Source organism: Ambystoma mexicanum, chromosome 2q (genome assembly GCF_040938575.1).
Source record: "Ambystoma mexicanum isolate Mex_15411 chromosome 2q, UKY_AmexF1_1, whole genome shotgun sequence".
NCBI classification, from domain to species: Eukaryota; Metazoa; Chordata; class Amphibia; order Caudata; family Ambystomatidae; genus Ambystoma; species Ambystoma mexicanum.
The window spans coordinates 49,528,764-49,541,348 of record NC_090924.1 but is presented as its reverse complement, the minus strand read 5'-3'; the positions used below and the strand labels follow the sequence as shown (position 1 = coordinate 49,541,348).

Below are 12,585 nucleotides of genomic sequence, written 5' to 3'. Positions count from 1 at the left end.
GACTATAAAGGTTATGCAGTCATGCATCTCCCATTTGTAACAAAGTCTTAAAGTAGCAAAGTGGTGAACAAGTACATAGTGCTTGTAAGTGTGAGCTTAAAGCTAAAGTAAATCTCTTGCGCATTTCAAAGAATGTGCCCCCCTGAGCTAAATCAAACATGACTGTGCACAATACACTCTAAATTGATACTGGTGATCAATAACTGAGTAGAACACTAAGATACAAACAAACAATAACATTTTCGGGCCTCTTCTACCATTCCAAGATGAAGATACTGCTTCACTTACGATGCAATGGCCCAATGAAAGGCACTCTCTGCATCATGTAGCGGCTGATTGTTATAGATAGGGGGCCTTGTTATTAGTCTCTTTACCCACAGTGGAATGAAGTGCCAAAGTGAACAAGACACACATATAGCAAACGACATGAAAACCAAGAAGCACTTCAAACGACGTTTGACAAATCTTCCCAATTTACAAACCTGCACTCGGCAAGACATAATGTCCAACACTATAATAGAGCTTTCAATATGATGCCCTCTTTCAGGGTCACTGAGCATCCACATACTGCTGCAAGGACTCTGTCAGAGAGATTATGCTCTCTTCAGTCAGTCCTGAAAAACTGCAGTGAAACACTTCAGCAATCTCCTGTCTCCCCTTGAATGAATTCTACTTCTGCACACATTTAAGCATTGACCTCCTACTCATACACTAAAAATGGAGTTGGGCAGGGAAGACTCAACAATAAGGCAAATGCAAGTAGCTGCCTAGGACACCACCAATAAGGAGTACCAGAATGCCACACTGGGGCACACAACATGCAATCTGACCCCATTGCAAGGCTTGGGTGCCCCTTGCAAACTCCCCCTAGGACGGCACACATCCTTGCAGCTGCCCGGGACATGCGTGCAATTGCAATATGCACACTCACAAAGGCATAAAATAAGAAATCAAAGTGGAAATCAGAATCTTTTTGGTTCCTGCTGCAAAGCAAAGTTGAAGATTGCCATATAGGGTGTTTCAAAGCACTGATATACACAACAAACAACATAAAGGGCAGAGTTTGCTGGCATTTTAAGGGACAATTATTGAACCTCGACAGACGTGCAATAATAAGGAGTAAACATTCAACTGCAACAAAAAAAATGGTGTCATAATTGAAATGCTCAATAACACAATCATATGCATGGCATAGTCACCATATGGTATGACCCAAATGTGAGGACATTCGGTGTGCCATTGGGATGTCAAAGGGCACACCAAAAGAAAACCTGTCTACACCTGTCTGAGAAGGGCCCTAGGTAGGGGACATCACCCATGGTCCATGCCCCTCTTCCCTCAGGAAATATGACTACTCCTCAAAAATCCCTGGAAATCATTCTATTCCATTGGCAATCTAGCCCTCGAATCCTAGGTGAGACTGCCACCCTTTGCAATAAAGCAAACATACTTTGCAACTCATGATGTCCCCTCCACCCCAAAATACATGTCTGCAATGACCCATCTCAACATTCTCATGGCTATCAAATGTTGCCATGAAAATGTCCGAATGTGTCAGACTTTATATGTGTGAAGGTTTGCCATCTGATATGGGTGCAGAAAATGATATGGGTATCATCTCAAAATGGGTGGTCAGCCAATCAGATCGCCCTTTTTGGCCCCATGCCAAAAGCATAGATTAAAACTAGTTTGAGATAAAAAGAACAATGTCTCGCTCCCTCAGATGTGGTGTCAGGGAACACTGCTGATCTGTCACTAATGTTGTGGCCTGTCAACCATTTTGTAAAATTCTACTTGGCACTACGTAACAGTTGGGCATAAGTGATTCTACAGAGATATTTTCTAACACATGTTCCAGAATGTCTTTCTCCCTGCCATTTTTAACATGCCTTATTTGTTTGCAGACATGCACGGGACAGTGGTGGTACTCCTGCCGCTTAGCCTCATCTTGATGATTTTTGGCGGCATGACTGGATTCGTCAGCATCCTTGCACGAGCCTACCTGCTGCTCTTGCTGACAGGGACACTCTTTCTCTTTGGCGGTAAAGTATACATCCCATCTTTCCTTCAGATCTCACTGTATCTGCATTTCACAGGAAATACCTGATGTTGGAGGATGTGTTGTGCAATGCGCATATATCAAACACTTTTGCTTCTTCACCCATGTATTTTGAATGTTGTGACATATTCTCTGCTGTGACTTGAATGAAGTCCTTAAAGACCCCGGAGCTCTGCCACCAGATACTTGACATTTATATAGAGCAAAAGAAGTGAATAATTCCTTTTCAATTATAATATGCGTGAATGTTTGACAAGCTTCTTAAAATGCAGATTCTCTTGATTGCCACTCTAAAGGTTAGGCATCTTTCAGGAGAATGGTGTCAAGTTTGCTTTTCGTAGCTGAGTTGCGTATGGTCTTTTTTTCCAAATGTACTGACAGGAATTTAGAAACGCGTCACTCTGTAGGTCTGTGGATGGTGCTTTGGCCTCATTTTCCTGACAGATACTATTTCCGAAACGGTTTAGAAGAAGGAAGTGGAGCTAGTTATTTGCAGTTTAGTGAGCACAGAACCCACATATATATGCATTGAAATATCATGAAATTTAAAATGCGTGTTAGCAGATCACCATTTCTGAACAGGAACAGGAAGCACAGCAGTTATGAGCGTTTTCAGTCCCATGATTTAGTGGACGTCAAAGAAAGCAGCCGAGAGAATGAGGAGAAATGCATTGTGATCAGCTGCACCTCTTTAGAATGGGATCACGAGGGCTATCTGTGCCCCTGAGCACTCCCGAGCCAAACATGTGGTATGGGATTGGGTGGAGTGCGGCATGGGGGTTGTTGACTGCATTAGGAATGGAGGCCAGGCAAAACATATTTGAACACAATATATGCAGACCAATTGTATGTCAGCACATGTCATGTGTCGTTTCTCCTGCTGTCCTTCGTTGGATGAATAGCCAATGAATAGCCAATCGGCCTGCAGGTGCCTCTGAACATCCTTCAAGACCTGTGAATTACCCTGTCTAACTCCTATCTGTATATCGTTCCTACATGTTTCCTCCTCCGAATCTTTCGAGTGCACTGGGTGTTTGCCATTGCACATCAACATGGGCTAAACTGACCATCGCAATAGTCTGCCTCATCTCTGCTCCAGTGGAAGTTTTAAGCTCTCTGTGAAGAAAAGAAACACCCTGGTCCTGATTCATGGAAAAGTGCACAGAGATCCTGCAAAGCCGGCACGCCGAGAACGACTCTGCACATGCCTGCACTCAGAAGGAAATCTTCGCGCTCCACATATTCACGGAATTGTTCCAGCAAAGTAGGCCATTCGGCAAGTCGGAGCAGGAACGCCCCCGATTACGCCCCCACGCAAACTAAAACAGCCACATTCACCTACCTTTGCGGCCTCCCCGGGTACAAACACGCGCACCCTGTGAAAACTGAGTGGGGTCCCCTGCAACCAAGCCAGCACCTCAGCGACACTGCAAGGGTTACCTCATAACTGCAACCGACACCCCAAGAACATGCTTACCATTTCTAGTAACTCACGTCATAATTCAGGGGGGCGTGCACACTCCTGTAAACCGTCTCTACACCCGGCTACGCTGCGTATGCTCACCCCTAAGTCCGATGGGAACCTTGTCTGCATGCATGCACCCCTAAATCCAACATGCAAACTCACCTCCGCGCTGGGAATCCTATGCGCAAGTGTCTGTACACCTACCTTCGGTTGGCGGACAGATCAAGGCCTTGCCTGGGCATTTTGCAGGCGAGATGTTGCACCGTCACATCCATGAATAGACTTTGTCATGAGCATTTGTGGGCGTGCTATGGACTGCCTCTGGCATGTCCCCCATAATGTCCACTTTTTCCCTTGTTCTTTCTCATTTTGTGTGTTCCCCCCCTGCTCCGGTCCCTGCGCAGGTCACACCCACCCCCTGCGTGGAGTCTCGTGCAAGGCACTCGGCCGTTCAGAGAGGCGTGCCGAGCCTACTTGAAGTCCGCGCGAAGTACGAAAAAGTCCTATGCAGTCAATTCTATGAATTGACAAACAGGGTTTCCCACGCGGTTTCGTGCACTTAATTCCATGAATTAGTGCCCTTGTCAGCCTCCATTGTAGAGCAACTGGTAACAGAATTAATTCTCAATTATATAGCAAAACGCAAGTCTTCATCCACAGACAGTCTCAAGCTTATCTGCGAGGAAAAATTATGTTTTATCAATGCCACATCGCTGGTAAAAAAAAATGGCTAAGTCATATCCAGCATGCCTTGCAGTGCGGGCCAACTGCAGGATGAGGCACAGTGCATATTGACAAACTCTGCTGTGTTTTTAAGTTTTTTGTGCTGTCTGGTTTTGTGCACCCAAACTAACCAATCAGCTTCTGCAATAGCGGATTACAGGTCCGAATCAGCTCCTGCAATAGCGGAATACAGGTCAGCAGTCTAGTCCACAAGTATTACAAAAAATTCACTGTATTTTGGCCTATTTGTCAATGTTTCTTTCATTAAAAAAATATCACTGACATATTTTCACGAGGCCAAATGAAGATTTTCGATGCCAGCTCCTCACACAAGTCTGGTGCAAATATGTCCCGCAGTTTCTGATGAAGATGTCGGTGAGAACAAAATGCATGGGAAAGGAAGCTTTTGGGATCCCAATCAGAAGCCAGACCTCAATAGAACTTCTTACAACTGTCCCAAATAATTCAAAGTCAGGTCTATATGTTTTGGGAAGGTTTAGTGTAGTTTTGCCAAATGGTACCAAAGTTGTAAGAATCGGAAAAGGTGGTGGTTCTATGTTTATTCCAAGTTAAACTAAACTAGCACATCACTTTCATCGACTTTGTAATGCATATATGCTGTACTTTACTATATATGGAGTCGAAACAATGGTCATTCTCCACATACAAAATTTTGCATTACTTCATTGCTAAATGGTGCATTATCTGTTTGTGGTGCTGCTGCCAATGGTATTATGGTTGACACAATAGTGCCTCTTGAAAGCTGAATAGTTGAACTTTCAGAAGAATCATTGTGGTCTAATCAGGGTGCAAAAACCAAGTATCTCTAAATATTAAAGCACACACCCATAGCAAGTTCACCTCGACTGTTGAGTCATTTTGAGGACCGTTGTGCCAGTTGACCATTACTTTGTGCGATTACATCTTGTGAGGTAGTGAACACTACTATGCAGTATAGTGCACTATTTAGTTGCAATGATGTTAGTGTGGGGTGTTTTAAACGTGCAACATTTATTTCAGTGGAATTTTCCACCCACCGAAAATCAGGCACAAACAATGTTTATTTATTTAGCGAAGTACTTTTCATGAAGTGGGATATGCCAGTTTAATTAACGTTGATCCCATACAGCCTCCTTCCACTTCCGGGACAAGAAACCTTTATTAATGGCATATAAATAGTCAAACCAATTTCAAAGGTAAACACATTGTACATCTTTTCCATTCTTTATGAAATCCCAATTAGAAGAATGAACAATACACTGGTCACCTGAATGGCCAAAGCTGCATTACCATGAATATAGGCATTTTAAAGCACACACATCACCATATGTACCCTGAGCGCACATTCAACGTGGGTAACGAGTTTATGAGGGTTCAGGATAAAGCTTTCATTTGATAAAAACAAAAGTAAATCAGAACATCCCGGCCTATCTAAATCTCTCTATTTATTTGGAATACAAACCTCCTCTATACCCAATAGACATGTGAGCATCTCAAAGAGGGCCAGTGCAAGTATTTCTCCTGCCCTAGGCAAATGGTAACCTTGGCCATCCTGCTTCAAATGCATCTCACCACTTCACGTGCTTGACAGGGCCTCACTTACCATGTGAAAGACATCCACATAGTGCTTGTTATTAATTATCTTGTTATAACACTATCAGATTAATTCCCATTCTTACATACAATGTCTCTGGCAGCTGGGCAGGTTCTGAAATAACAAATCAGAATTAAAAACAATTAGCCTTTCAGGCAGGATAAGAAGCAGATGACAATGGGCATTCTTTGACACTGTACTCCCTGATGGCTACACGATCCTCTCCGCACCCAGATCCTCCAGGTCCAGTGGGGGGTGGGGGGTAGCCCTGATCTTTACTGAGTGGATTCCTCCCTCTATCATTCCCACTCAGACCTACACCTCTTTTGAATGCCTTGTCTGTAGGCTCTCTCTCACGCCTACCCATTCTCTTACTGTGGCTACCATCTACCGGCCTCCTGGTCAAATCACCTGATTTCTCTCTGAGTGGGCGGACCTCTCCTCCTCGCTCCTGGCCTCTACCACTCAACTCCTCCTCCTTGGTGACCTCAATATACATTTAGACTCTCCTTGTTCCTCTTCTGTACACTTCCGTGACCTTTGCGACTTCCTCTCCCTGTCCATCCTCCCCTCTGGCTCAACTCACTCTGCAGGGCACACACTCGATGTCTTGATCTCCTCTGACCTCCCCCTCTCCATCCCTCTGACAACTCCTCTCTCCTGGAGCAATCACTCCGTCCTCTCCTCTCATCTCTCCCTCTCTTCCCCAAAGCCAAGCCTACCCCAACACTGCCACCTACCTTCTCGGACATCCGGCCCATGGAGCGTGTGTCAGTTGAGGTTTTTTCGGCCACTTTCTCTCCCCCCCCCACCTCTGGCTGTCTCACATTCTGACACAGCCCTGACTCTGCTCTGCTCTTCAATTTATGATACTCTTGATGCTCTTGCCCCTGTCATGAGGATCCGCTTGAAGTCCAAAGCCAAGTGAAATTCCTGGTATGACTCTGACCTAGCTACACTTAAACGTAAGTGTAGGGTGGCTGTGAGGAAATGGAGGGCTTCTTGTTCATCCTCTGACAAACTGGCCTCTCACCTGCTACAAAGGCAATACCGACTCTCTGTCCTCACCAAGAAGAGAGTCCACATTCAAGCTTGTGTCTCTGCGGCATCTAACAACTCGGTCAAACTCTTTAAAATCTGCAAGGAGCTGGCCAGCCCTGCTGCAGTCTTTACCCCTCCTGTTGCCTCCGAGGCTCTTTGCAATGCCCTTGCCTCTCACTTCATCTCAAAAACCCAGGACATCCTGTCCTCCCTCTCCACCCTCACCCCTCCTCTCCTCTCTCCATCTGTGCTTGCTGACCCTCCTTTAGCCACCCCCCCACCATCGTTCTCGTCCTTTCCTCTTTTCTTCCCTGACAAGGTTGCTAGACAAGTCCGATCTATGAAAGCCTCGTCAAAACAGGTTCATCCCTGTTCCTCTAGAACCATCAAGGACCACATTGACACCCTCCCTCCGGCCCTTGCTAATTTTTGCAACAACTCCTTTGCCTCAGGATCCTTCCCCTCCCCTCTGAAGCACTCCCTTGTGCATCCTCTTATCAAGAAACCCACAGTTTATCCTTCTTGTCCAGCTAACTATCGCCCAACTTCCATTACTCCCTTTCTGGGCAAACACCAGGAAAAGTTGGCCATCTCTCAGCTTAACCTTCATTCCAATTCTGTTGGATGTCTCCATGACCACCAGTCTGGCTTCAGAGCTGCCAGAAGCATGGAAACTGCTCTCCTGAACATCTGTGAAGATCTGCTCTCCAACCTTTACTCTAACATTCCCTCTGTCCTCATCCTCCTTGATCTCTCTTCTGCCTTCGGCACACCATACCATCCTGCTAAACCGTCTCCATGATAACCTGGGTATCACTGATCAGGCTCTGGCCTGGCTGACCTCTTTCCTCTCTGATCGACCCTCCCAGGTCCAACTTGGGTCCTTCTTATCATCTATCTTCCTCTCTACCTGTGGTGTTCCCCAGGGATCTAACTTCTCGCCCTGGCTTTTCAACCAATAGCTGGCAACTCTTGCCCATTTCATTGCCATTTTCTGCTCAAATTCCCAGTGCTACGCTGACGACACTCAACTCATTTTCAGGCTGCCCTCGGCCACCTCCTCTCTCATCTGTGATTGCCTAACTGCCATTCAAGATTGGTGTGCCGCCAATGATCTTTGTCTGAATGCCAGCAAGACAGAGATCCTCCTCATCGGCACACCTTCACCATCCTTTCCCCTCACTCTCTGGCCGGCTTCCCTTGGCCCTCCTCCTACCCCCACCTGCAAGGCTAAGAATCTCAGGGTCATCTTTGACTTCACACTTTCCTTCTCCGCCCACATCTCTGAGGTCTCTAAAAAGTCAAACTTCCTCCTGCACCTCCTCAGAGGTACTCTGCGATTGCTCTCCTTCCCCCAGAAGCTCATGGTCTCCCAAGCTCTGGTTCTCTCTAATGTGGACTATTGTAACAGCCTCTTTCTAAATCTACCTGCCTCTACTCTCCGCCCTCTGCAACTAATCCAGAACAGGACTGCGAGACCTGTCCTTGGCCTCAAGCCCTGGGATCGTATCTCTCCAGCTCTGAAAACTCTCCATTGGCTCACAGTGGATGCAAGGATTAAATTCAAAACCCTCTGCATTGTCCACATGGCTTTCTGGTGCCTGGGTCCAAAATACCTTCAGCTATCCCTCTGCAAATACCTCCCCTCTCAAGCTCTTTGCTCCTCTACCTCTAACTCCCTCAGGGTCAGTTGTTTTTCAAAGAAACGAGCTGGGGGTAGATCTCTGTCTTCGGCTGGGGCCTCCCTCTGGAACAGCCTCCCTGCTACTCTAAAACTTGAGGAGTACCATCTGTGGTTCTGGAAGCACCTCAAGACCATCCTTTTTTTCTTCTGCCTTCGCTCCCCCTCTCCCCTGCTGATCTGTTCTCTCTTGGGACCGTGCACCTGGCCACCATCTGTCCTCCGGGCCCAGATACCTGCTCACCCTGCCACCCTCCCGCACGGCCTCCAGGCCACCCCTTTGACTGGGGTTTGTATCTGTACCCATACAGCCACCCCTTTTTCGTCCTGCTCTTATGAGACCTACCCTTTCTGCTGCCTTAAACCTAGCCCTTGCAAATTGCTGGCTGCACTACCACTGTTTGTTGCCTTTATTATTTATTTATTTATTTATTTATTTATTATTATTTATCTGTTTCTCCTTTTCTTCACACTTTCCACTTCTCCCCCCTTCCATGCACTTTCCCCTTCCCCCTGTCCCATGCACTTGCGCGTTCTCAATGTCACTGGCCTAGTAAGATCATCGTTTTGTTCTCCCCTGTTCCTCTCCCTTGCCTAGTCGCGCTCTGAAACACTTCTGTACGAGCGCGATAGAAATAAAATATCAATATCAATATCAATGCTATCACCTTAGGGCCCCTCGCAGACACCCAAAGTTCTGATTTTGAGCATAGCAGAGTCTGTCAGTGCACAGAGGGTGACTGGAAAAGTGGGACAAGCAGCTGTAGATTATTTTTGGTTATCTGTTACTGGAGGTAGTCATGTTTTACCCAAATTAAAAGTGTGGGCTTCAGATTGTTCGCCGTAATACTCCAAGTTATGGTAACTATGCCCAGAGCACTGTAGCAAGTATCACAATGCTGATTGCCTTATCATGCTTCACTTTAAGTCGTTGATGTGGTTGCTTACCATCGCAAATGTGTCTGTAACACCTTTGAAGGGCTGCAGTATCTCCATTCTGGTGCGGAGGAGATGTTTTGGCACATAGCGCTGCTAATACATCTGTCCTGACAATATTGTATACCAAGGGATTCTAAACTATCTAGTTGCATCAAACGAATGACAATGCAAGTGTTGAGCGATTCCATGCTGTTTGTACGGTCGGTTCATATCACCTTTGGGTAGAAATGAGTAAAAGGGACACTGCGTATCTGGCAATAGATCCTGGCCCCACTATGATATATTGTTTCATGAACTCCTCTATTTAACGGGTGCTACTGACTCCATCACCACATTTCAGAGGGTCCTTCCTCATTTGCATAGCTGTGCTGTCACTGCGAGAGTGCTACACACAAAATCAACCAGGCATAGCATCGCCCTTATTTTTTTAATTTTTAATTTTTTTTAATTTTTATTTGGCCTTTACAAGCCTTTAAAACAGAAAGAAAACAGTCACATTTCACCACATCAATTACATATAGTAAACGTCCCATCAATCTAATGAAGATCCTGCAACCGCCCCAACAACCCTTATGCGAGGACAGTCCATGGTTTCAAGAAATTTTTCGATCTCGTCTAAGAATGACGTTACAGCAATTGTCCATTTTTTGTTCTCTCTGATGTACATCAGGTGCTACCACTCTTCAGCGTTCCTTGTAGACAATTCTGCCATCAGGGGACCAAGACATTTAGTTCTTGGTGATCGGAGTAGGGGGCAAAATAAGACGAGATGTTTAGTCGTTTCTTCGTAGAGTTCACAGAGCCTACAGTTCACATTCGTCTTATCCATGCCAACCCAGTTCTTGGTTCTCTCTTTGGTCTTTATCAGAATTAAGCAAAAGCGCATATATGTAAATCTTCTCTTATTGTCAGGAAAGAGAGCTACATAGTTTTGTAGTTTATTGTACGCTCTAGCTTCGCACGGCGCGTCTTTCATTAGTTTAGTGGCACTTCTTTGTTCGCCAGTTAAGATCCAATCTAGTCTCCAAATCTTTTTCTTCACTAAGTCTGGGTTATCCCGGAGCGTTATAAGGTCTGTTCCATACAATGTCAGCAGCTCCTCACATCTTGTGTTCCATAAAGATAGTATGCACTCCGGGTTTCCACTGCTGGGATTACTCAGAATTTTAAATTGCGGAGTAACGTTTGTCAGGATGGTTTTCCTGTATAACGCAAGGGTGTTCCAGCAGATAAAGGCTTTGATGGACATCAACCCTAGCTCGTATCGTATACAAGCTGTTGGAATGTTATTGGGTAAATGAAGAATTTTTACCCAAAATATGTGTTCCAGGGTTGACCAAAGTTTTTCTAGGCATCCAAAGGCATTTTCCGCTCCATAGATCAGGGCTGGAACCACTTTCTGTTGATAGAAAGTTATCACTGGCCTTAGTGAGAACTTCCCATATTTTCTGTTCAGAATCAAAGCCTGGTTGGCAAATTGTCAACATTTTACTTTAGCGCTCTCTGTCCATTGCCCATCATTTATATTTGAGCCAATCTGCATCCCAAGATATCTAGATGTTTCTACAGTGCTTACAGGCTCTTTTCGTAGGTGCCACTTAAATGTTTTATTGTGTGCATGCCCGCCCGTGTGCAGGTTCTGTAGGTTCTGTAGCGTTAATATTTCTTTGCATTATTGATGACCAAACCGTTACTTTCCACATAGCATTTGACTGCGTTCATTTTTTGCTGGAGATCGATCGGCGTTGAATCTAACAGGATCAGGTCCTCCACATATAGCATCCAGCTTAGTGCAGACCCATGGATTTTGGCGAGAATGATCGAGGCTCATCAATTTCACTGCCTATGTCTGACAGGAACAAATTGAAGATTATTGCCGCCAGTGGTCATCCCTGCTTCATGCCGCAATAGGTGTTAATATCTTCCGTTAAGGTTCCACTCTGATCTAATCGCACCTTAATGGTAGTAGCAGTGTGGAGTTCTTTAATTGCGGCTAGTAAGCTCTCAGGGCATCCCCAATTCGACATCTTAGTCCAGAGGAGCTCTCGATCAATGGAGTCGACGGCATGAGAAAAGTCTATCAGAGCTAAATAGACCTTTCAGCCTGATCTTATAGATTCAATTTTTAACAAGTTTAAGAGCAGGAGGTTTAGGCCACATACAACACCCTTTACAAAACCAGTCTGTCTTACATCCATATGGTCACTGTCCGAAATCCAGACTGATAATTTCTTTTGGAGCATTGAGGCGCAGACTTTCCCAGCACATCCAAGAGCGCTCTGGGGCAGTAGTTTTTGGGCTCCAATCGGTTTCCTTTTTTGAAAATGGGAACTATTATGGCTTTCTTCCATGATTTTGGAGTAACACACCGACTACAGATTCTATTGATAAGCTCTTTACACACCTCAGCCCATATTTCAGGGTTTTGTTTTAGGGTAACGTTTGTCAGGCCATCGGGTCCAGGGGCCCTCGAGATGCTGGCATTGTTGATTATCAACAAGACATCTTCCATGGTGAAATTGAGATTCCATCTTTCCAGTGTCAGAGTTGAAGGGTACGTCCACTTACCTTTTTTGCGGTAGAGCTCTGAGTAATGGGTTGTCCACACTGTTTCAGCTACCGTGTTAGTCATCAGTGTTGATTGAGAGGCACCTTCATTTTCCAAAACTCAGCCGAGGTTTTGTTTCCCATCTTTTTCATCATATGTTCTGTGTCATTTTGGAACATTAAGGCTTTGTGGTCTCTCAGCCAATTTTTATATTTTTGTTTGGCGATGCGCTTTGCATTCAAGTAGCTTGAGGCGTTCTTAATTCTTATATTTCTTATGGAGTTGCGTAAAGCCCGCTTCTGTCTCATAACTTCCACATCAAATTTGTGTTTGTTGGCAAAGCCAAGATTTATCGGCCCCTGCTTTTTTTCCACAAATTCTTGTATCAGGTGGGCATATTCCACTCCAAGTTCTTCGTTAATATAGATGTTTTTTATCACAGAGACCTACCCTTTTGAAGTTTCAGCCTTATTCTGTTTGGCTCCACCAAGATCCGATGATTCCATAGTCTATGTTCCGTTTGCCTTCAGCCTAC

At 45.2% G+C, this 12,585-nt stretch overlaps 1 protein-coding gene across 1 annotated transcript in view; it reads left to right on the top strand.

Annotated features, from left to right (window-relative positions):
* Positions 1 to 1,906: 1,906 nt before the first annotated feature.
* The window catches only part of TMEM114 (transmembrane protein 114), a 360,971-nt gene continuing 350,292 nt past the window's right edge, over positions 1,907 to 12,585 (top strand). The window contains exon 1 of the mRNA XM_069646803.1: positions 1,907 to 2,042. Coding sequence (XP_069502904.1) covers positions 1,907 to 2,042 — 136 coding nt within the window. The remainder of the gene's footprint in view (positions 2,043 to 12,585) is intronic.